A 20,633-nucleotide genomic window follows, 5' to 3' on the forward strand; every position below is an offset into this window, starting at 1 on the left:
TCTACCTTTCCCGCCGTGCCGCGCGAAGATTGGCCGGCGGCGATGGGGACTACACTTCCCGGCGTGCCGCGCAGGACGTGGCTTGCGTCTGAACCGGCGTTCGCAGACTACATTTCCCGAAGGGTCGAGTGAGGCGTTGCTCGCGACGGGGCAAATGGTCGCGGACTACACTTCCCGGCGCACCGCGCGAGGCGTCGCCAGCGGCCGGCCGAGGGCGTGCCGATGCGGGAGCTCCGGACGTGAGGCATGAGCGGCGCCCTCCCCCGGCCCGCGCGCGTCCTGCCGCTTCCCGGAGAGAGGGTCTCACGACGCGGGGCCTAGCGGCGGGTATCCGAGGCCTCGGCTTCCGCAGGGGCAGGTGCGGGAGCGCCAGGCGCCGGGGAGGGCGGCGGCCGCCATGGAGGTGAGCGGGCCGGAAGACGACCCCTTCCTGTCGCAGCTGCACCAGGTGCAGTGCCCCGTGTGCCAGCAGATGATGCCCGCCGCGCACATCAACTCGCACCTGGACCGCTGCCTGCTGCTGCACCCTGCGGGGCATGCGGAGCCCGCGGCCGGGTCGCACCGCGCGGGGGAGCGGGCCAAGGGCCCCTCGCCGCCCGGCGCCAAGCGGCGGCGGCTGTCGGAGAGCTCTGCTCTGAAGCAGCCGGCCACCCCGACGGCGGCCGAGAGCAGCGAGGGCGAGGGCGAGGAGGCCGACGACGGCGGCGAGACCGAGAGCCGCGAGAGCTACGACGCGCCGCCCACGCCCAGCGGCGCGCGCCTCATCCCCGACTTCCCGGTGGCGCGCGCCGGCAGCCCCGCCAGGAAGGGCTCGGGGAAGCGGCCGGCGGCCGCCGCCGCGGCGGGGAGCGCATCTCCGCGCAGCTGGGACGAAGCGGAGGCGCAGGAGGAGCTGGAGGAGGCGGGCGGCGACGGCGACGCGGACGCGGACGGCGAGGACGACCCGGGGCACTGGGACGCGGACGCCGCCGACGCCGCCTTCGGGACGGGCGGCGGGAGCCGCGCGCACCCCCGGGCGTTGGCGGCGGAGGAGATCCGACAGATGCTGGAGGGCAAGCCGCTGGCCGACAAGATGCGACCCGACACCCTGCAGGACTACATCGGGCAGAGCAGGGCCGTGGGGCAGGAGACGCTGCTGCGTTCGCTGCTGGAGACCAACGAGATCCCCTCACTCATCCTGTGGGGGCCGCCGGGCTGCGGCAAGGTGAGTGCGGACCCGCCTGCCTGTCACCGAAGCGGGCCGGGCGCAGTGCCGGTCCGAGTGGAGTCGGTGTGAGCGAGGGACGGTCACACCTCATGCCTGCCGGGTTCCTAAGACACCTGCAGGTCTTCCTCAAAGGATGATGTCTTTGAATTGGTAGGCTTTCCCCGAAGATATCTGTGGACCCAGATTCGCGCCCCCTTTGTGCCCCGCCCCACGTCGGGCTGATTGTTAGTGACCCACTTCTCAGGGAAACGTGCTACATAAACTGTCAAGAGCATGGTGTATTCCGTTTGTATGTATATGGGTTCATCTGTGAAAAAGTAATTAAATTCTTATTTCTGTTGTGCTTCCTTCCCCACCCACTAGTTGGTTTAACACTGATTTTCAGAATAAGAAAACTTTCTTCTGGAAGTCATTTTCATCAGGCTTTTTCATAACTTTTCTCATATTGCTTTGTGTTGTAGAGCAGCAGCAGCAATGCTAGTATCTTCATCAGGGGCTAGCACAAGTGTACAGGGGCACTTAGGGTACTGTGGGTCTAGAGAGCATGTCATTGGAAGAACATTTGAGAAAAAATGAGGAGGAGGTCCTCCTGAAAAGAAAGCTAAGAGCTACTAGCAGTAGGATGTTCCTCTGTGCAGGAAGAGGGAGGAGAAAGAGCACCTGTGAGGGGCAGAATTTGAGGTCAGAATATAAAGAGCTCTCCTAGCTCTGAGGTTCAGACTCATACACAGAGGCATTCATAATTTCTCTCCCTCTCCCTCTCTCTCTCTCTCAACTTAACCACAGTTCTCTTCAGTTCCTGGAATGCACCTTGCTCTTTGTGCTTTCTTGTTTGTAATGCTTTTATCTCTTGCCAGGCATAAGTCAGATGTGTTTCAAATATCGCACACATGTGTGTTGGAGATTGAACCCAGGGCACTCACCCTGCCACTGACTCCACCCCCAGGTCCCAGATAACAGTTTATGACCACTGCAGAATTGATGTCTGTCCCCACGTGCTTAGTTGCTACCCCATTTAGGGGTTGAACAGTAAGGTTCCTAAGTAATTGTGAAGTGTTTATATAAAATCAGGAGAACAATAATCAGCTCTTGATAGTCCCAGTGTGCAAGACAAAGTTGGTAGGGGATGAGTCCTAGAAGACTTGAGTGCAAGAGGTTTACTGGACCAGGCTGCCCATGAGGTGGCGGGTGATCTGCTGCCAGCCTTGTGACACGGGAGTCAGATTCCAAAAGGCAAGCAGGCTGGGGCTGGATAAAGAAGCAGTGATAGTGTCTACTGGTGCTGTACACTTTTAAAATAAAATGCCACCTTTTCATTGAGGAGCAGATTTGCCTGTCAGTAAACACTTCCCCTTTTCTTTATTCCTGTTTTTACGGCTGTGATGCTAACAATGATCTTAACAGCATGTACATGTCTACCAAGCACTCATTAAATGCCAGGTACTGGATGAACAGTCCTTTCCTTGGACCTCTCCTTTGATTTCTGGTAAGTGCTAACAGGATTGAAGTGAACTTGCTCATTTCCTTCCAGAGTGGACATTTTGAAGTGTCGGGCAGTCATCTCCAATATGAGGTAGTTGTCATTGACTCCTATTCTTAGCTGTTAGCTGAGCTGCCAGTTCTGGCTGTTGTCCCAGGGTCATTTCTACACCCTGGTCATTCAGCTGCAGTGCTTTCTTAGCTGGAGGAGGGAGAATTTTCTTTTCTCTTTAGTGGGAGATCACAGCTGTCACTTAGACTGCTAAATCAAGATAGCCACTCTTCATTGGGATTGGGAAGATCTTAAGAGTCCCCAAGAAAGGAATTAAAAGGAGTTAGGAATAAAGGAGAAAAGGTCACAATTAGTCTAAGAGTTAGTCTTTCCTTCAGATACACGTCTATACTATGTTTCTCTCTTTAATATTTGAAAATACACTGTAGCATTTCAGATCATAGCCATACCTCAAAGCCTCCTTCAGAATTCAGGTTGCTTGGAAAATAGTGCTAATGCTGCTTGTAATGCCTGCCCATGGGAAACTTTCTGGTCAGCTTTTGAAAGTGTGTGTGTGTGTTTTCTTTTCTAGACTACCTTGGCTCACATCATAGCCAACAACAGCAAGAAACATAGCATAAGGTTTGTAACATTGTCTGCAACAAATGCCAAGACAAATGATGTGCGAGATGTCATAAAACAAGCTCAAAATGAAAAGAGCTTTTTCAAAAGGAAAACCATCCTTTTTATTGATGAGATTCATCGGTTCAATAAATCTCAGCAGGTATATTAACTTCCTTTTCTATCTTTTGGTCATTGTGTATCAAAATATAAAGTATCTGAGATGACTTAGAAAAGTGTAAAGCACGACAATTCCTAGGGACTGCTGTGATTAGCAGCTTTGACTACAAAGAAGCATGGGCTTCTTTAGCCTGTCTCCTTCTAGCCCTCACCCCAACACTTTCTGGTTTTGTTGCTTTGTTTGTTGTAAGAAAATGCTCTCTGTAATAAATGAAATGCTTGATATATCTGATCATCCCATAGAAAAGAGCAGCTTTGGATTAAATTTCCAAAATTTAGAAAAATTTAATGTAAAATAGTCATTGTGCATAGTTAAAAATTTGATTTTAAGATCATTAGTTTAGCTTTTTAAATTTCTCCCATATTTTCAAAATTAGGGTCTATTATCTGTGCCTTCAAGCTCATTAAATTGAGTGATACAATGATGTAGTTATTGCTGTTTATTTTAATGGCTTTCAGAATAAACCAGTTAGCACTCTGCCTGATGTTGGCATTGTAAATTTCACCTGGGACCATTGACTCACCTTAGTATTTATGCATAAGACAGCATCTGGTGTTATCCTTCCTACCAGGTTTGTAGGAAGGATAACAACATGATTGAATATTTGCAGTGGAAGAGGTTTTCGGAAATACTGACATTTTTGTATTTTCTCCCACTCCTGTAAGTAAAAAAGCTGATATGTGTAAGCTATGTGTCCGTTCAGCTTTGGGTAGAAGGTACTTTTCTAAGTAAAGGAGTCACTTATATATTAAAACTAAGAATTCTTCTCAGAGATATTACTTACCAGCAAAAAATCAGGCTGAGACACTAGCACTGTAGCAGTTGTGTTTTAAACTTAACAACCAAGAGCTCTTCCAAATGTTGTATCCACATTTGGTGAATATACTCTAAAGGTAAAGATAAGGAAAAATGAAGGAATGGATAGCCAACCTACATGGGGGGCTGTGGTGGCTGTTGACTGGAATCGCTTTCTTCTGTTTTCCTCCCCATGATTAGGACACTTTCCTTCCTCACGTGGAATGTGGGACGCTCACCCTGATTGGGGCAACCACTGAAAACCCTTCCTTCCAGGTCAACGCAGCTCTTCTAAGCCGCTGTCGGGTGATTGTTTTAGAGAAGCTTCCAGTAGAGGCCATGGTGACTATTCTAATGCGTGCGATCAACTCCCTGGGAATCCACATCCTAGACTCCAGCCGCCCCACTGACCCTCTGAGCCACAGCAGCAACAGCAGCTCTGAGTAAGTTGACAGTGGGCAGAGTCAGGGCGCACACACCACCTTGAGAACCTCCTGGCAGGGGGCTGGAAGGGGCTGGGCCTCAGACAGAGAGGGGCGGACTTGGGAGAAATGGTGATCTGCCAGTGATGAAAATGCTGAAGCAGGAAGGAAGTCCTGTTACCTCTGCAAACATTTCCTTTCTGTTAAGATGGGTTTTCTTGTAATGGTTATAGCTGTAATTCTTCAAGCTATACTGTTGCTCTGTAGTTTTAGTTCTTGGGTGTTTGCTTTTGTGTTCAGGGTGCGTCTCCTGCCTCACTGTTTTAAAAGCTTAGAAGACTTTGGGAAATCATGCTGATTATTAAAAAGGTTTATATATGCTGGGGATTTAGCTCAGTGGTTCTGACACCTGCCTCGAAAGTGCAAGGTCCCAAGTTCGATCCCCAGTACCAAAAAAAAAAGCATTCAGCATTTTAAAGGTTTATGTGTCCCTCATTGGATGGAACAAATAGGTGTGTACTTCCTAGACTTAACAAATTTATGGAGATTTATATAAATTCAGATTTCTTTTTTCACTGCAGTTTGTTATTCTTTTAAAAACAGACAAATTTAATGTAACTGTAACCATACCACCATACCATTATTTAAACCTTGTTTCATGCCCAAGAAACCAAGCTCAGTTCCCTGAAAGTAAAGGAAATTTTTTTTTTTTTTTTTTTTTTGCACTGGGAATCGAACTCGGGTCCTTGCGCTTGTGAGGCAGGCGGTGGGACCACTGAGCTAAATCTCCGGCAAGTAAAGGAATTTTTATTATTGAAATGGCATGTCCAGTTGTCTCCTTCCCTTTGATGACCAGTTTCCACAGCATGAGCACCATGCATGTTCATTGATGCACAGGTGTATATTTTATGGATAATCAGCTCAATTTCCTGGGTCAGAGGTTTTCCTTTTTTATATTAGAATACATTCCTCCCAAGCCATTTGTTCATGTGTTGGCTGAAATACACAGTGGAAAATAATCTGGTCGGAGATGAGGCTACTGCCCTCCTCCGTGCTGTGGACGACACAGCTGTGCTCTCTTGTCCCGAGGCCAAGCTCTGGAGCCACTTTTCTGCAGGGATTAAAGTAGAAGGCATAGTTGTAGACTCAGAGCTTAGGTTTCAGCAGTCTCTCTGTCTGGCCTCACCCATTTGTTCCCATCCCACATGTAGAAGAATGCTGCCATGTCTCACGAAAGCCTTGGAACATTTGGCAGTGGACCCCTGAGCAGAAGGAAATTGCTTCATCTTAGAGCACAGTTGTGATGGGACAGTCATTAGAACTGTGCTGGAAATGAAGTCTGGAACCTGCTGGTATCAGTCAGGTGTGCCTGTCCCCAGTGAGGGTCTCGGGCTCCTCCAAGGCTCTGCACCTAGTACAGCCATCCCTCAGTACCTGCAGGAGTCGGCCCCAGGACCCCCTCAACAATACCAAAATGCTTAACTCCCTGAAAGGATGTAGTAGTTACCTATAACCTATATGCTTCTTTTACATCACCCTTAGACTACTTATTTTTCAAATTTTGCAATGTTATAGATGGAACCCGAGGCCTTGCTTATGTTAGGCAAGCACTGTACCATTGAGCTTTGTCCATACCCCTCTAGATTACTCACAATACCTAATGGAATGTAAATAAGATGTGGGTAGTGGTCATTCCGTATTGTTTAAGGAAGAATGACAAGAAGGAGAGGGTCTGTGGTACAGATGCATTGTTTTGAAGCCAAGACTGAATTAGAGAATTTGGAACCCATAGTTACTGAGGGTTGACTGTATCTTTTCTGTATTAAAGCTTTCATCATAGACTCATTATCAGCACATGGTAAAGACAAATTGAAAAAGAAGGAAAAATTTTTCTGTTTTCTGTGTACTGATACTTACAACCCACCTGTAATTTTATATCCTGCCTTTCATTTACCCAGGGTAATTTTAATTTTTTTCTCATGTCATTTTATGGGATTGGGTTATTCAGAAACCTTCAGGATTTTTCCCCCTTGTACTCATTGCTATGAAAAGAGAAAGTAGTAGAATGTGGAGCTCATCCTCATGAAAAGCATTTCTGCATTTTAAAGGATTTCCACGTGATTAGCAAGCACATGCAAGTCTGAGGATCCAGTGAAAGAATGAAGATTTCATCTCCTTTAGTTACTGAAACTGAGAGACAGATACGAAAAGGAGTCAGTGATTGTGAATCAGTCAGAGAAAACCTCCAGTGTCTGTCTGTATAGTTTCCGCACAGTCCCTCATTTAGAATTACTCATAGACTTTCATTCTCCTTTGCTTTCTTATGTTCCCACCTTCCTCAGAGAGCTCTGAACTTGCCTTTCATGTTTATATCCGCAGTATCATGTCTGGTATATGTTATGTGCTTGGTAAATAGCAAATGAATAAATCCAGCTTTCAATACAAGAAAAGTAGCTTAATTTTTTCTTTTTCTTTTCTTTTCTTTTTTTTTTTTAGTGTAGTCTGACATAAGGGATAATTACCCAGGTATCAAGAGTCTTTTTCTTTAATACTATTGCACTTTTCATTAGCAGCAAGCAGAGTAAAAGGAAAGAATATTAATTAAGCTTAAGTCCATTAAGTCTACTTGTTAGCGATTGGCAAGAAGATAAGGTGGGAGATGTCACAGACCACAGAAAAAAAGTTACATTGTAAATGAATTTCTGAAAGAAGTACCTGCCACCCAGCTTGCCATGGATACTTAGGAGTGGATTGTGTTGTCTTTCAGTTATGGTAGGTGAAATTTTACCTTCAGATCCCTCCTGACTGCCATCAGCTGTGTGCACAAGATCGTCCTTGTGCACATGAATAGATCTGGTTACACTGGTTTAGCTGGAAGCAAAGATCCTCATCCCCAGCAGTTACTTTCTTTCTCGGGGAAGCTGTGCATGTGCCTCTATCCTCCTGCCATGTTTGGGTGACCTGGATGCCAACTAGAATGTGCCCAGAGAAGTCTTCGTGGTGGAGGGATGCGTGAGAGGTGGTGAGCGGGGGCACTGCTCTCAACTGTCCATGCCACCCCTTAGGCCATTCCTGGTCTTGCTTGGGGACTTGTGAGTTCTCACAGTGTACACGTGTGCACGAGTAGTTCCCATTAAAGCTGGATAAAGGTGTTTGGTTTGGTGCTGGGGATTGGGTGGGGTCTTGTACATGCTGAGCATACACTCTACCACTGAGCAACACCCCCAGTGTAAGTCTTCCTTTTTAAAAATGTGCCTCCCATGTTCATTCAGTGGAAACTGAAGTCCTGCTTATGGTAGACATTGGCTGGTTGTTGAAAAGCACAGTCCTGTGACTAGAGGTGATACAGTCTGGTACAAGCCAGAGGAGCAAATCGTCTTGCAGGGCTGTGCTGTGTTGAACTGTACACAGACAGGGTGGGTGGGCAGAGAGAAGAGGCACCTAGAAAAGCAAACATTGCACCACCTACATGAGGGGTGCCAAGCTGAGTTCTGAGGGATAAGCAGAAAGCTTATCTATGCCGTAGTCACTCATTTTTTATGGCTAATGATCAGCGGCCAAGTTGTTTTGCTCTGTGAAAGCATTTTGGTCACATAATACAAATAGTAAAGTATGCTATCTGTGCTGGGTTCATTTTGGAAGTGAGGGGAAAAAATCCATGGTCGAAGGTATGATGAGCTTGTGCTGCTGGAAATGGGAAAGTAGAGCAGCGTTTAATCGCCCTGCACTCCATACTGCTCTGAAGGGTTGTAGATCCCCAGATCACAGGATGCACGCATATTCAGAAGCACCCTAGAGAAGCAGTTGGCTGTGGACCAGAGAAGAGGGAGGTGTGAGAGCGTGATTGCAGCCGGCCACATTCCGAGAGGTGCATGAAAGAGCTGAATGGCTTCTGTCCTCCAAGGGTGCTGTGGCTTTACTTTGGTTTGGGCTTTTCTTTCATCACCTGGAGAACAAAGGCCCAGCCAAGATGGCCCCAAAACAGATCTTTTTCTTTTTTTTTAAAGGTTTGTTTGCCTCGCTTCAAATAACATTTCCTACCACTCCATACAAAGGTAGTAGAACATGGGAGCTAAAGGTACTGACCAGAGTCAATTGTGGGTGTAGAATGAATTTTTAGTAGTTTTTCTTAAACATTTTTTACTCTTAAGGTAAAAGGGTTCATAAGTATAGTACAGCAATGCCTGTAATCCTAGCACTCAGGAGGCTGAGACAGGATTGCAAGTCCAAAAGCCAGCCTGGAGCTACATGGTGAGACCCCGTGTCAAAGTAGCAACAACAAAAGTACATTAAGATAGCTGTGTTAATATAAAGAAAAAAGTTAAGACACATTAGCTAACCTGAGTATAAAGAAAAAAGACGTTAAATGTTAAAATGATGCCATAAAAACATCAGCAACCAGACACAGCTCTCATGGATGGTGTTGGTTCCCTGTGACTGCTGTAACAAATTATGGACACCAGGTAGTTTAGAAGAAAACTGGAAGTCAGGACCAAAATCAAGGGATCAGCAGCCACAGGCCTCCAGAGGCTCCAGAGGAAAGTGTCCTCCCAGCATCCTGGGACCCTGGCTCTCCTTAGATGGTGGCTGCCTCACTCCGTCTTCACGTGAGCTCTGCCTTCTCTTTCTGTCTTTTAAAAGGACATTTGTTGCTGGATTCAGGATGCACCCTGAATCCAGGATGCTCTGATTGTGAGATCCTTAGTTACATCTCCAAAGACCCTGTTGCCAAAAAAGCTCTGACATCTTTTTGGGTCACTGTTCCGCCCACTAGGGATCCCTCCCAGGTATGTGGCGTAGTGTAACTTGGAAAGACGTGGTTCTGTGAGATTTAACAAAGGAAGATGACATCTATGAAATACATGTTCTTTCTTTGTGGAGAAAATGAGTTTTGTTTTTACTTCACTCTGGTTACCATGGAAACAGGGCTTGGGGCTCTCCAAGATTTGCAGTTCTAGAGAGTCTGCTGCCAAACTAATTCAAATAGCTCTCATCACCGATTATTTGAGTGTTTGTGTCATGACAAGCACTGCCCAAGTATTCTGTGTGCTTTATTTAATCCTCCGTCCACCTTTGCTTTCTTTTTATTACATGAGGAAACGGGGGCATAAGGTTAAGGTACAGACGATCACCCAGCCTAAATGTGGCAGTACCAGCTGTACAGGCATGTTGTTAACTGCTAAGTGACCTCAGTTGCTAGAAGGATCTAGGCACCAAGGTGAATGGGGGTGAAAAGCTCTCTAACCTCTCTCCATGCACATCTTTGTGTAAGGGAGCTAATTTGTGAAGATCAGGAGCAGCAGATCCCCTCTGCAGTGCAGCAGGAGGGCCTCTTAGCCACATGCCCTGATGCTCTGTGCCCAGCGTCTACCCCTGGAGATCTGGCAGGCAGTAAACTTGCAGTAATAAAACCACATCTGTACCTGAGGAAGAAGGTTCTCTGCCCTGACACACACCCCTGGTTGAGTACCACTGTCCATAGTGGTCACCCTGTGTGTAGTGACCCTTTTCCTTAGTGAAGAAGACTGGGGAGTTTGGTTTGTAATTCAGTGATGGAGAGCTTAACTGAGCCATGTACTGTACGTTCTCTTGTTCTACCACAAAATAACAGGTACATACATTTCACTCCTCCACCTTCACTATCTGGCCATCTAATTAGCATCCTCCTCCAAATCCCAGTATTATCCACCAGAAGAAAACTGTGCAGATGGATTTAAGTCCCAGGAGAGAGAGAGGAAGGAGGGAACTTTCTGTGTTCCTCTTCTACAGTCAGTGCTTCACCTGGGTCCTGTTAACCGGGAATCCGGTTTTCTCCAGGCCATTTGTTTGAACCAATTTTTCCCCTTATTAGTTTATTATATTATAGCAGCATAATTTAATATCTGTTGCTTATTTCTCTGTGTAGGGTACTATGAGATTTTTAGCAATCTTGTCACCAAAGTAAATTTTATCTCAATTCTGTTTACCTTTGGAAGACAATCCAAACATTTTATATGTTTAAACTTAATTTTAAATTGTTAAATTCTCTAGAACACTACTTTTTCAAGGATCTTTACATAATAGTTGCTGTTTGCTAAGGGGTTTTACAGGTATCAGTACAAATATCCCTTCCTTTATTCTTAGCGTGAGTTCTTTGATCTGTTCCCCTTTCTAAGGTCTCGGAATATTTTAGTACATCATACTATTCTTCAGAACTGAGGTAGGCTGGTTCAGGACATGCTGGGTAGCAAGTAGAGCCTGTAGAGCTTCTTGCACAGTGTTCTTAACTATGAATTTCCATTTTACAACATCCGTATGTGCCCATGGTGTCACTGCCAGCCCTGTTCTATTACTTGAACAGAGTTGCTGACAGCTCCATTTGGGTTTAAAAATACTCTGTCCCTGTGGCGGACAGAGTGAAATTTGGAATGTGGATCATTCCCAGAGGGGTGCGGATCACACTGAGCAGGAGCACTCATTCCTCATGACTCCAAACCAGAACCACAGAATGCCTTAGACTTGGTTAGAAGTTTTAAAATCCAAGGAAGGGCCCTGAAATGCGTAACATTTTCAAAGCCTTATTTACAGTACATTGTTTATAAATCTCTGGAACAATAAATGACAAATTCATGGGAAAAGGATATATATCAAAATACTAATTTTAGGGCCGGGGATTTAGCTCAGTGGTTCCGCCGCCTGCCTTGCAAGCACAAGGACCCGAGTTCGATCTCTGGTACAAAAAAAAATACTAATTTTAAATTAGTCCAGGGATATATACCAAAATACTGATTTTAAGTTAGTCTAGAAGTGGGTAGCATTTCTCCTTTTGTGTATTTTTAAATTTTAATATACATTTATTTTAGAAGTAATATTCAGGGCCTGAGTAGCTTGTTTTCAAGCCATTCTTGGTAAGGTTGTGAAACTACACAGTATGATCCTGAATTTGTTTAAAAACAGGTCCAAGGTTAACGGCTGCATGGCTGGTTGAATCATGAAAATCCAACAAATACGTGGCAGCTGCTATCTCTATCTAGGTGATGGAGAGAGGGACTTTGTTTTCTATACCTAGGATTTTTACCAAGTAATGTTTCACTCTGAGGTGGTGAGGAAGCAGAGTTAGTCCGTTCTCTGTGCAGATACCGAGTGCTTGTTACCTGCCGGGCACCGGCACCAGGGAGACCGGATCAAGCTGACCCTTGCTCCAGGTGCTCCTGTCCTGTGGGGCCGGAGAGGTGATGGTGATGGTAATGGTGAACAGCGCAGCTCGAGGCTCTGGGTAGAAGGCGGTCCGCCAGTTAGGACTGAGGGCTCTCCTGCGTCTGCCCCTTCCCCCTCAGTGCTCCTCCAGGTGTTCTGTTGCTAAGAAGCTTTCCAGGGAGGCGGAAGGCATTGCTTTTCTGACTTCTGAGGTGGACAGGAGGTGTGGAGGCAGCCTTGTTTCTCTGTCCTCCCCACCCACACACGAGTAAGCGTGCCCTTCCCTGTGAGTGACGACATTGTGCACTTCTTTGTCCCCTCTTGCTGGCCTCTCTTTTTCTTGTCTGTAGTACATCTTCTATCATTTTCCTTTTAGTCATCATCTGGAAAACCCAGTTTCTGGTTGAGAGGGGGCTGGTCGGCTTTCGGCACTGCCAGTGAGGTGGCCCTGGTGTGTGTGTGGAGTGGCGTGGTGTGGTTTGTGCTGCGAGGACGCAGGCATCAGAAGGGAGGAGGATGAGTCTCCAGGCTGCACCTGGGGTCTGGGGCCCACGGGCGTGAGGAGACCGAGGACAGTGGTTTGTTAGAAAGCCTGTGAAGCCAGGTGTCCACGTAGGGTGAGGCCCACGGGGAATAACTGAAAATCCCAGCCATCTTTGGTAAATGGGAGAATGAGGTGAAGCAGTCTGTAAGATACAAGAAACAAGTCTTTCAGTGAGCGAAATGCAGACTAGCGTTATTCAGGTCATCCCCAGGAGCCCCAGGCGGCCCCAGGTGGGTGTACAGTAAGGAACCCCTGGAGCAACCCAGTAGCCAAGCTGGACCCCTCAGAGCTCGCCCTCAGCCAGCCCCGTCAGTGCTCGTGTGTTGTTCCAAGCAGCTGCTGTGAACTGTCCTAGCGGACTCACTGCTACTGTAGGTATTTCCAGCTGAAAAAAGATAATGACATGGGTGAACTATACATTATTTTTTGCTTCACAAATGTGCACCCAGCAGCCAGGAAATCGTAAGACCCTTCTAAGCAATGTGCTAGCCAGCTTGCCTGACTGGACTGGGAAGAGAAAAGTTTGCTTAATCAGGCTTGAAAAATAATCACAGTTAGACTTTGTTTATGAAGGTCCAGTCCTAGAGGGGGGATCTTAAATTTTAATCCTGACCTTTGGAGAGAGGTTATGTGACTTCTCCAAGATTTCCACACCACGCCCTGGCATCTTCTGATCTGTTCCCAGGCTAGTAACCTCTGCCACTGTGTGGATTCATGTGATCAGTACCCTCCATGGAGCCCGGCCAAGAGCTCGAGACCTGGTGCTGCTTTCTTCTGTGCCCAGAAAAACTGGGGACCTTGTTTGTGGTTTGTAACTGTTTGATGTGGAGCCTTTCAGAGCTAATATTCTGGCCCAGTGTCGTCTCTTCTCTGCATGCAAGGTGGTCTAAGTGTCATCTGGACATGCGCAGCCTTGAACCACATCGTGTGTCCACTATAAAGAGGTGTGGTGTTTGTAGTGAAGCCTTCACTGTTCTTTAGCCTCGAACCAGAGAGCACGCTTGTCAGCAGTGACTCTCCAGACATCACTGCTGGGCTAGTGTGTGCCCCATGATCTCCAAGACAAGATGCTTAATTAACTACATTACCAATAGGAGTTCAGAACAAGGGCAAACACTTTGAACTCAGGTTGCTTTCCAGTGGCTTCACTGAGAAGCGTAAGTTCACCAAGATGTGCTACAGAATGAGACGTTGCTGAACGTGAAGTAACCAACACTGGCTGTGTTGCAGGCCGTCCGTGCTCATGGAGGACAAAGCGGTAGACACTCTGGCTTACCTCAGCGACGGGGATGCCCGCACTGGCTTGAATGGACTGCAGCTGGCGGTGTTGGCCAGGTTAAGCTCCAGGAAGATGTTCTGTAAGAAGAGCGGGCAGACATACTCCCCAAGCAGAGTTCTGATCACCGAGAACGACGTGAAGGAAGGCCTCCAGCGATCCCACATTTTATATGACCGGGCGGGTGAGTAGCTCGAGTGTGGAACGGGAGACCGTGGGGAGATGAGTGGGGCACACGTGTTCGCTTCCGGGCATCTGCTGTTGGGCCGGGTCAGAACGCACCCCAATTCTCAGGTGGACCTGCACCTGCCCCAGGGCTGACCCTTCTGGAGAAAGGCACCGGGCAGAAGCTGCTCTGATAAGAGGCAAGAGGAGTTTGGGGTCGAAATCACAGGCTCCAGCTTTGTCTACTGGTGCCATTAGGTTGGGCCCATTGCTGCCGGGCAACGCCCTGTGGAGTGCAAGCACTTTTGTAAACTCGTGCAGTGCACGCAGTTGACAGTGGGGATAGTTCTTGTGATCATCAGCCACTCAGTAACAAGAGGACTTGGGCCATAAATACTTAATTCTTTGCTTGAGAGTTAAAATCCACAGTTTCTAGAGTCTAAAAAATGATTTACATGGATCTTGATGGTTTTGTGTAGCTTTTTGAAGATGTAGTAATGCAGTGTGCACAAGGCCGGTCGGAGCAGTGCTCACGGGCGGGAGCTGTGCCAGAGCTTGCTTGGGTCCTGAGCTGGCGTCATCTTTTGGAGGAGGCGGCAGGGAAGGCAGCTTACTGAGTTAGGCTGGGCTCTGCTGCTGGGCACTTGTGTGGCTCTGAAGGCCGCACAGTAGTGCAGTAGATGGAAGAAAATCTCCACACCCTCGAAGGTCCTGCTCAAAGGGGAAGCTGGAAATCCAACCTCCTGGGTCTCACATCAGCTCTGCCGTGTCTCTGACGTCCCTGGTGACAGGAGTCCTCCTGTCCGGTGGAGAAGGGGGTAGAGGACTTTGATCCCAGGCACTGCCCCTTGCTGGGTGCACGAGCCCACTGCACAGCCTCAGACAAGCGGCCAGAGCTCGTGGGCCTCAGTGCCCACGCCTCACTGGGGGCTGGGGCTGAGGACACCTGACACATTGACAGGCAGTCCCGGCTGCACTCTGACGTGTGTGCCTCTCAGCAGGGCCAACTCATACGGCCTGCTCGCCCTGTGCTCTTGACTGTCATGTCAACGCTTAAAAAGCCTGAAAAGTGAGACATCTAAATGTAGAGTGCTATTTTGCTCCTGGCCAAATACAGAAACTGGAGCTAAGAACAGTGAACAGTCTCAGAGGTGACAGAACCCTCCCGGGCTGGCCTCTCCTGTGTCTGGGCTTCAGTAGTAGTTGTCTTTCTGCCCTCTTGCCAAAGTCTTAGAGGAAGCTGCTTGAGACTGGACTGTTCTTTCACACTTTATCAGATTATCAACCAAAATCCATTCAGTATGACATTTGCTAGCAATCACTGAGGTTTTTGCCAACTACAGAAAATTCCCAAACTTAGTAGATAGCTTAGTAGTATCATCCCCATTTTACGATAACAGGTCTCACCTCAGTTCGCAAAGCAGATGGTAAAGTCGTCCTCAGAAAGTCCTTCCTTCCCACTGTCTGTACCTCCTGCCAGCCCTGCCACACAGTCACCAGGCTCGCCCTGGACGTGTCCCTGAGAGTCAAGCCTTGGAGGTGGCTATCCTGGAGAGCCCTGCCTGGTGGGAGTCACCTTGTCTGTAGCACATTCCACTCCCGGGAAGAGCCGGGCGACAGTGGAGACCTTGAGAAGCCCTCTGTGCGCCCTTCTAATACCCGTGTGCTCACTCTTCTCTTCTGACAGCACAAGAGCCTGGCTGCCCCAGGGGTCCACAGACGGCATAAATATCATTCACGTCCTCCAGAAATGTTCTTTAAATAGACGTAGAAGCATTGCCCTGGAAACCTGTTAGGTTGGGCTCTTGGGCCTTTGTATACCTCTGGTGAGACAAAGATCACTGGCCCAGAGTTCTTACAGTACCTTTTAATGTAACCTAACGCATAGTTACCCACTAGTAGAATCTGGTAACTTCCGATGTTTCAGCATCAGAGAAGAAATTTCCAAGCGCTAACAAATTCTCTGTTGTGCACTGACATCAGGGTTCTGTAGAAAAGTGAAATTGCCAGTTATAAAGCAATGTGTAAGAAAAGCACAGATGGGAGAGAGCACAGAATAATAAGAGAATGCGGCATGGTGTGGTGTTTCTGTGGTACTTGCTCTGGGCCAGGCGTGTCTGTCTTACTAGGAGGTTGGTGGCAGTGGTGTCCATTTTACAGATAGATCCTGAGGAACAGGGAGGGTCAGGAACTTGCCCGTGGCTGCTTGAGTTGAGTTGCGGGTGTGAGTCCAGGCTGCGTGGCCCCAGCGCCTGTGCTCTGGCCCGTGTACCAGTGGGGTTGCTTCTGGCTTTGGCCTGGGGAAGCTGGGAGATGAGGAGCCTGGATTGAGGGCGTGTAACTGGTAGAAGGTGGACCGGAGGAGGTTGCTGTCCCTCCATGCCCGTGCGTTTGGCCTGGCCTGCCCACCCCAGGCCCTGCTCTGCAGAGGAGCAGAACACGGGGGTGTCCAGGCCAGGGTGTGGGAGAGGTGACAGAGTCCTACAGAGCACCGCAAGGGACGCTTCCCACTAAGGATGCAGCAGACTGCACTCAGCAAGCCCCGACACTGGAGTGCTTGGTTTGATCCCACAATCTGGCCTGGGTCTCCTTGGAAATCAGACCCTCTGCAGGCCCTGCCATCAGCATTTGGGGTCCTTCTCCTTGAATAGGCCAGCACCTCGTCACTTGCTCCCATCTCCGTGTGAAGGCCAAGTGTCGTCTGACCAGCATGTTCAGCTCTGGATTTGGTCCTGGGTGCGGTTGATGTGTCTCGAGCCCAGAGCACCTGCGTCTCTGAAAGGACTCACAGGAGCAGCCACCCCTCTGCTTCCTCAGGAGGTGTCCTGTCCTTGCACTTAAGTGAGAGGCTGGTCAGAAAGTTGTAAGATGTGTGCAAGTGCCACTGGTATTCCCCAAGAATTGTTTATAATTCCTACCCTTAAATGTGTTTTTTTCCACTTTACTGATTTGTTTCCATGTGAATCCAGGGTAAAAAATAATGGGATCAAACCAAATGGTATGGACTGTTAGGATGAGAGCTTTTAGTCTGTGTCCCAGGCCCCGGGGTTCCTGCCATGCAGGCAGCCCCACACCAAGGCTGTGGTGTAAATGACCATGGGCTTGAGATGTCAGGGAGGCAGCTGGAAGTACACTCAGGAACAAATGGGCTGTAACCGCTGCTTGTGCCATCCAGCCCTCCATCCTGGCGGCTTGACCAGGCCCATGCTGTTTCCTCCAGCACATCGTGGAGCCAAGGGAGAACTGGACCCCACTCCGTCCCTGGCGCATGCCCTGTGGCAGAGGACAGTCTACTTTTCAGGGTGCAGGTACCCTCCTTGCCCCTCCTTCTGTGTCTGCGCACTCAAGGTGCGCGCGCCCATGCCATTTTCCAGCAGCGACTTCTTCTGCTGGACAGGTATGGGTTGCTGCAGGCACCCCAGCCTCAAAGAGGACCCTGTAGCATGAGCAGAAAATCTAGTGAATGTTGAAACATTAAAATTTTGTTACAGCGAAGCAGACATTGCCACTGATCTGCCCAAATCCTTTCCCTCCTCAAACACACTGATCCCATCATTCTTGCCACTTTCTGCAGCAGCTGTCACGTCCTCTTCCCTCAGTGTCTTGAGTTGCGCTGTCATGGCTGCCTCGATGTCCTGAATCCATTCAGAACTCACCTTTAACTGTCATTTTGTCTTTGGGGAAGAGCCAGAAGTTGTACAGTAGTAGATCTGGTGATAAGGTGGATGAGGACACACCAACATGTTTTTATGAGCTGCCTTTCTGTTGGATGGCACTCAGAAGCAGCATTTACTATGATCACTTTGTAAAGACACCCAGGAAAGGAGACTTTGGAAGTGCTTCAGAAAGTGGCAAGAATGATGGGATCAGTGTGTTCAAAGTGGGAGGATTTTGAGGGAGATTCGTGGCTGTCTTTTACTGGAACGATTTTTAAAAATTATAAACATTAGTCACCATATTTTCCAGTTGTACGGAGTGCCCTGAGGCATGTTCAGAGGCTGCCCCTCCCAGCAGGTGCAGTTCGAAGGCAGCCGTCAGACCCGTCCTAGGCTCTCCAGGCCCTCTTGGTGTGAGCGTGGTGGGTGCGTGGGGCTGGCTGGGCGCCCCAGTGAATGGTGCTGTCTGTGTGCAGGGGAGGAGCACTACAACTGCATCTCCGCCCTGCACAAGGCCATGCGCGGCTCCGACCAGAACGCCTCCCTCTACTGGCTCGCACGCATGCTCGAGGGAGGAGAGGACCCGCTGTACGTGGCTCGGAGGCTGGTGAGGTTCGCCAGCGAGGACATCGGTGAGTGGCGGAGGCTCCCAGCACGTGGTCCGCTCGGTGCGGTTGATCGGGTGGAGGGAGTGAGCCCACTGCTGCCTGCAGTGTGTCTGGGACCATGTGGGACTTGGAGCACAGGCTTCCTGCAGGAGCTCAGGTGCCTGTTCTTGCCGTGTATGTGCTTTGGAGTGTGTTGTTTTCACAAAGTCTCCGTCTTCTGTTTTCTCTTCAGGACTGTTCTTGGGAACACAAGTGGCTGTTCATTCTTGACATAAAAGAAACATTTTCACTTTGTTTTGTAGCCAGGCACAGAGGCCTCAGCCAGCTCCTGGGGCAGAAGCAGAAGACTCTGGGCTCTGTTAAAAGACAAAGACCCAAAGCGCTTTGCTTTTCTTTGCTCTTTGTAATTCGTTTTGTTTTTAACTGTCCCTCCTTGTGAACGTCTTCATGGCCTTCGTGTCTTGTCTGTCTACATAGTTTCTCATTTCTCCTGCTAGATGTGAAGTTCTTGTCCACAAGAAGGCAGCTCTCGGCACACACAGTAACCCGTAACTGCCTCTTGAATATGAGTACGGTCAGAGATGTCAGTCAGTGTCGCTGAGTGGGACTGTCAGTCACCACACCCGCGAGCAGTGATGGTCTCTGGTCTCAGCAGTGCACAGGCTGGGCGGGGCAGTGGCACGTGTTAGACTGACGCCTCGCTCTATCTCTGTGTACAGGCCTGGCCGACCCATCTGCACTGACACAAGCAGTTGCTGCCTACCAAGGCTGCCACTTTATCGGCATGCCAGAATGCGAGGTAAGGAGTAACGCAGTTCCTTGCACATCTGTTTTTTGCCTGGTGCCCGGTCCCTTTGTGGGTGTGAGTGCGTCCTGCCGTCTCTGTTGTACTGGGCCCACTGGGTGAGCTGCCCAGCATTTGCACAACCACCGTGTGGCATCTGAGACCCCTGCCTCAAGGGTGAGACGTAGGCGCCAACAAGGTCCTGTTTTCCGGCTGTCTGCAGGGCCCGGGCTCAGAGGGCCCTCCGGGGTTTCCCGGAAGGAGCCCGACAGCAAGCTTCTGCAGGCTCTCCCCACACACAGCAGCGTCCTACTCCTCTCTTTTATTTATTGAGAGGTTTAAGAACATTTTTATTTAGTAAAATGATCGTTGGTGTAAAAAAATGAGAACCACTAGTCTGCTCACCTCTCACTTGTGATTTCCACTCTGTGATGCCTGCTTATCTGGCCTAGGCAAAAAGGGCAGGTAAATCACGGAGGGAATCTTAAACTGACTAGAAGTATCAGCGTAGAGCGCCAAATAGAAACCTGTGGCACCCTCCTGGCGTGTAACATGTGTGCTTCTGTGACCCAGGTGCTTCTGGCCCAGTGTGTGGTCTACTTCGCCAGAGCCCCGAAGTCGATCGAGGTGTACAGCGCCTACAGCAACGTCAAAGCCTGCCTGCGGAGCCACCAGGGTCCCCTGCCCCCGGTGCCCCTGCACCTGAGGAACGCGCCCACCCGGCTGCTGAAGGACCTGGGCTATGGCAAGGGCTACAAGTACAACCCCATGTACAGCGAGCCCGTGGAGCAGGAGTACCTGCCCGAGGAGCTGAGAGGTGTCGACTTCTTCAAGCAGAGGCGGTGCTGACTCGGCGATGCCCGGAGAAGGGTGCTGCTTCCCAGGGGGGCCAGAGGGGAGAGCAGCGGGTGCAGCGGCTGCCTGCTGCAGGCCGAGACAGACCAGCGCTCTGTGCCAGAAGTCCACGTGCCCCGGGGGTGGAGGCGGTTCCTTCAGCTAAACGTGTCACATTGAAATTGTGTTCATTTGCACCTCGTGCAATGGTTATGCTTATGAAATATCTGGCAGCTTTGTGCAATGATTAATGTTATAAGGAATTATCTATTTTGTCATAGTATTTAAGTCATAATGTCATTTCAGAATTCAGTTAAGTAGGATTTTCTTTCTTTAAAAAATGTATATTCTGGGTAGTTTCAATTGGTAAAAAAATGTAATTGTGATTTAATACTGCATAGTGTTTTGGGTATTTTTTTTATATGCAAAGGTCTTATGAGCCAATAAAACTATTTCAAAGTACTCATCAGTTCTTTTAATGTTTTTCCTGCATGAGATGGGGACCAACATCTGTCCCCACTGTACTTCCGTAGCTAGAAACTGAAGGAGCAAGGGCACAGGTGAGAAGAATGAGGATCTTAGGGAGGGAGCATTACATGTTTTTGAAAACTAACTTTGGCATTTTTAAGGGTTGCATATTCGCCATTGTAAATAGCCTGTATGAAGCCAGGCCCTGGGTGCGTGCCTCTAATGAGGGGCTGAGGAGCATGAGTTTGAGGCCAGCTGAGGCAACAAGGTGAAACTCTTCTCAAAAAAAGAAATACAGGGGCCAGGGATTTAGCTCAGTGGTTCTGCCACCTGTCTCAAGCTCAAGGTCCTGAGTTCGATCCCCTGTACCAAAAAAAAAAAAAATACAAAGTAAATGGCCTTTGAGAGACTAGGGGTCCCTGGAC

General features: G+C 48.8%; 2 protein-coding genes across 4 annotated transcripts in view; one reads left to right on the forward strand and one right to left on the reverse strand.

The window, feature by feature from the left end:
* Nucleotides 1-156, reverse strand: part of Mylk4 (myosin light chain kinase family member 4) — a 95,392-nt gene extending 95,236 nt beyond the window's left edge. For both annotated transcript variants that reach the window (XM_087181723.1, XM_087181715.1), the window contains exon 1: nt 6-156. The gene's annotated coding sequence lies outside the window, so the exon portion shown is untranslated. The remainder of the gene's footprint in view (nt 1-5) is intronic.
* An 80-nt stretch (nt 157-236) lies between these two features.
* Nucleotides 237-20,202, forward strand: Wrnip1 (WRN helicase interacting protein 1). 2 transcript variants are annotated; one of them, XM_004847781.3, is made up of 7 exons: nt 237-1,204; nt 3,271-3,462; nt 4,477-4,718; nt 13,648-13,877; nt 17,991-18,146; nt 18,842-18,921; nt 19,480-20,202. In XM_004847781.3, the coding sequence occupies exons 1-7, from the start codon at nt 398-400 to the stop codon at nt 19,753-19,755; spliced, it is 1,983 nt and encodes a 660-aa protein (XP_004847838.2). In that variant the 5' UTR covers nt 237-397; the 3' UTR covers nt 19,756-20,202. The 2 variants fall into 2 exon arrangements, with proteins under 2 accessions (XP_004847838.2, XP_004847839.2); XM_004847782.3 differs by having other exon boundaries at nt 4,552-4,718.
* The last annotated feature ends 431 nt before the right edge of the window (nt 20,203-20,633 follow it).

This window comes from Heterocephalus glaber, unplaced genomic scaffold (genome assembly GCF_053883595.1).
Source record: "Heterocephalus glaber isolate CG9 unplaced genomic scaffold, H.glaber_assembly_v1.0 deba00001472, whole genome shotgun sequence".
NCBI lineage: Eukaryota > Metazoa > Chordata > Mammalia > Rodentia > Bathyergidae > Heterocephalus > Heterocephalus glaber.

Bases quoted from the DNA above. Each gene is read 5' to 3' on its own strand.
- Wrnip1 (XM_004847781.3), top strand. From the start codon at position 398: ATGGAGGTGAGCGGGCCGGAAGACGACCCCTTCCTGTCGCAGCTGCAC. The intron at 4,719-13,647 runs GTAAGTTGACAG...GCTGTGTTGCAG, and splicing joins AGCAGCAACAGCAGCTCTGA to GCCGTCCGTGCTCATGGAGG. The intron at 13,878-17,990 runs GTGAGTAGCTCG...GTCTGTGTGCAG, and splicing joins CATTTTATATGACCGGGCGG to GGGAGGAGCACTACAACTGC.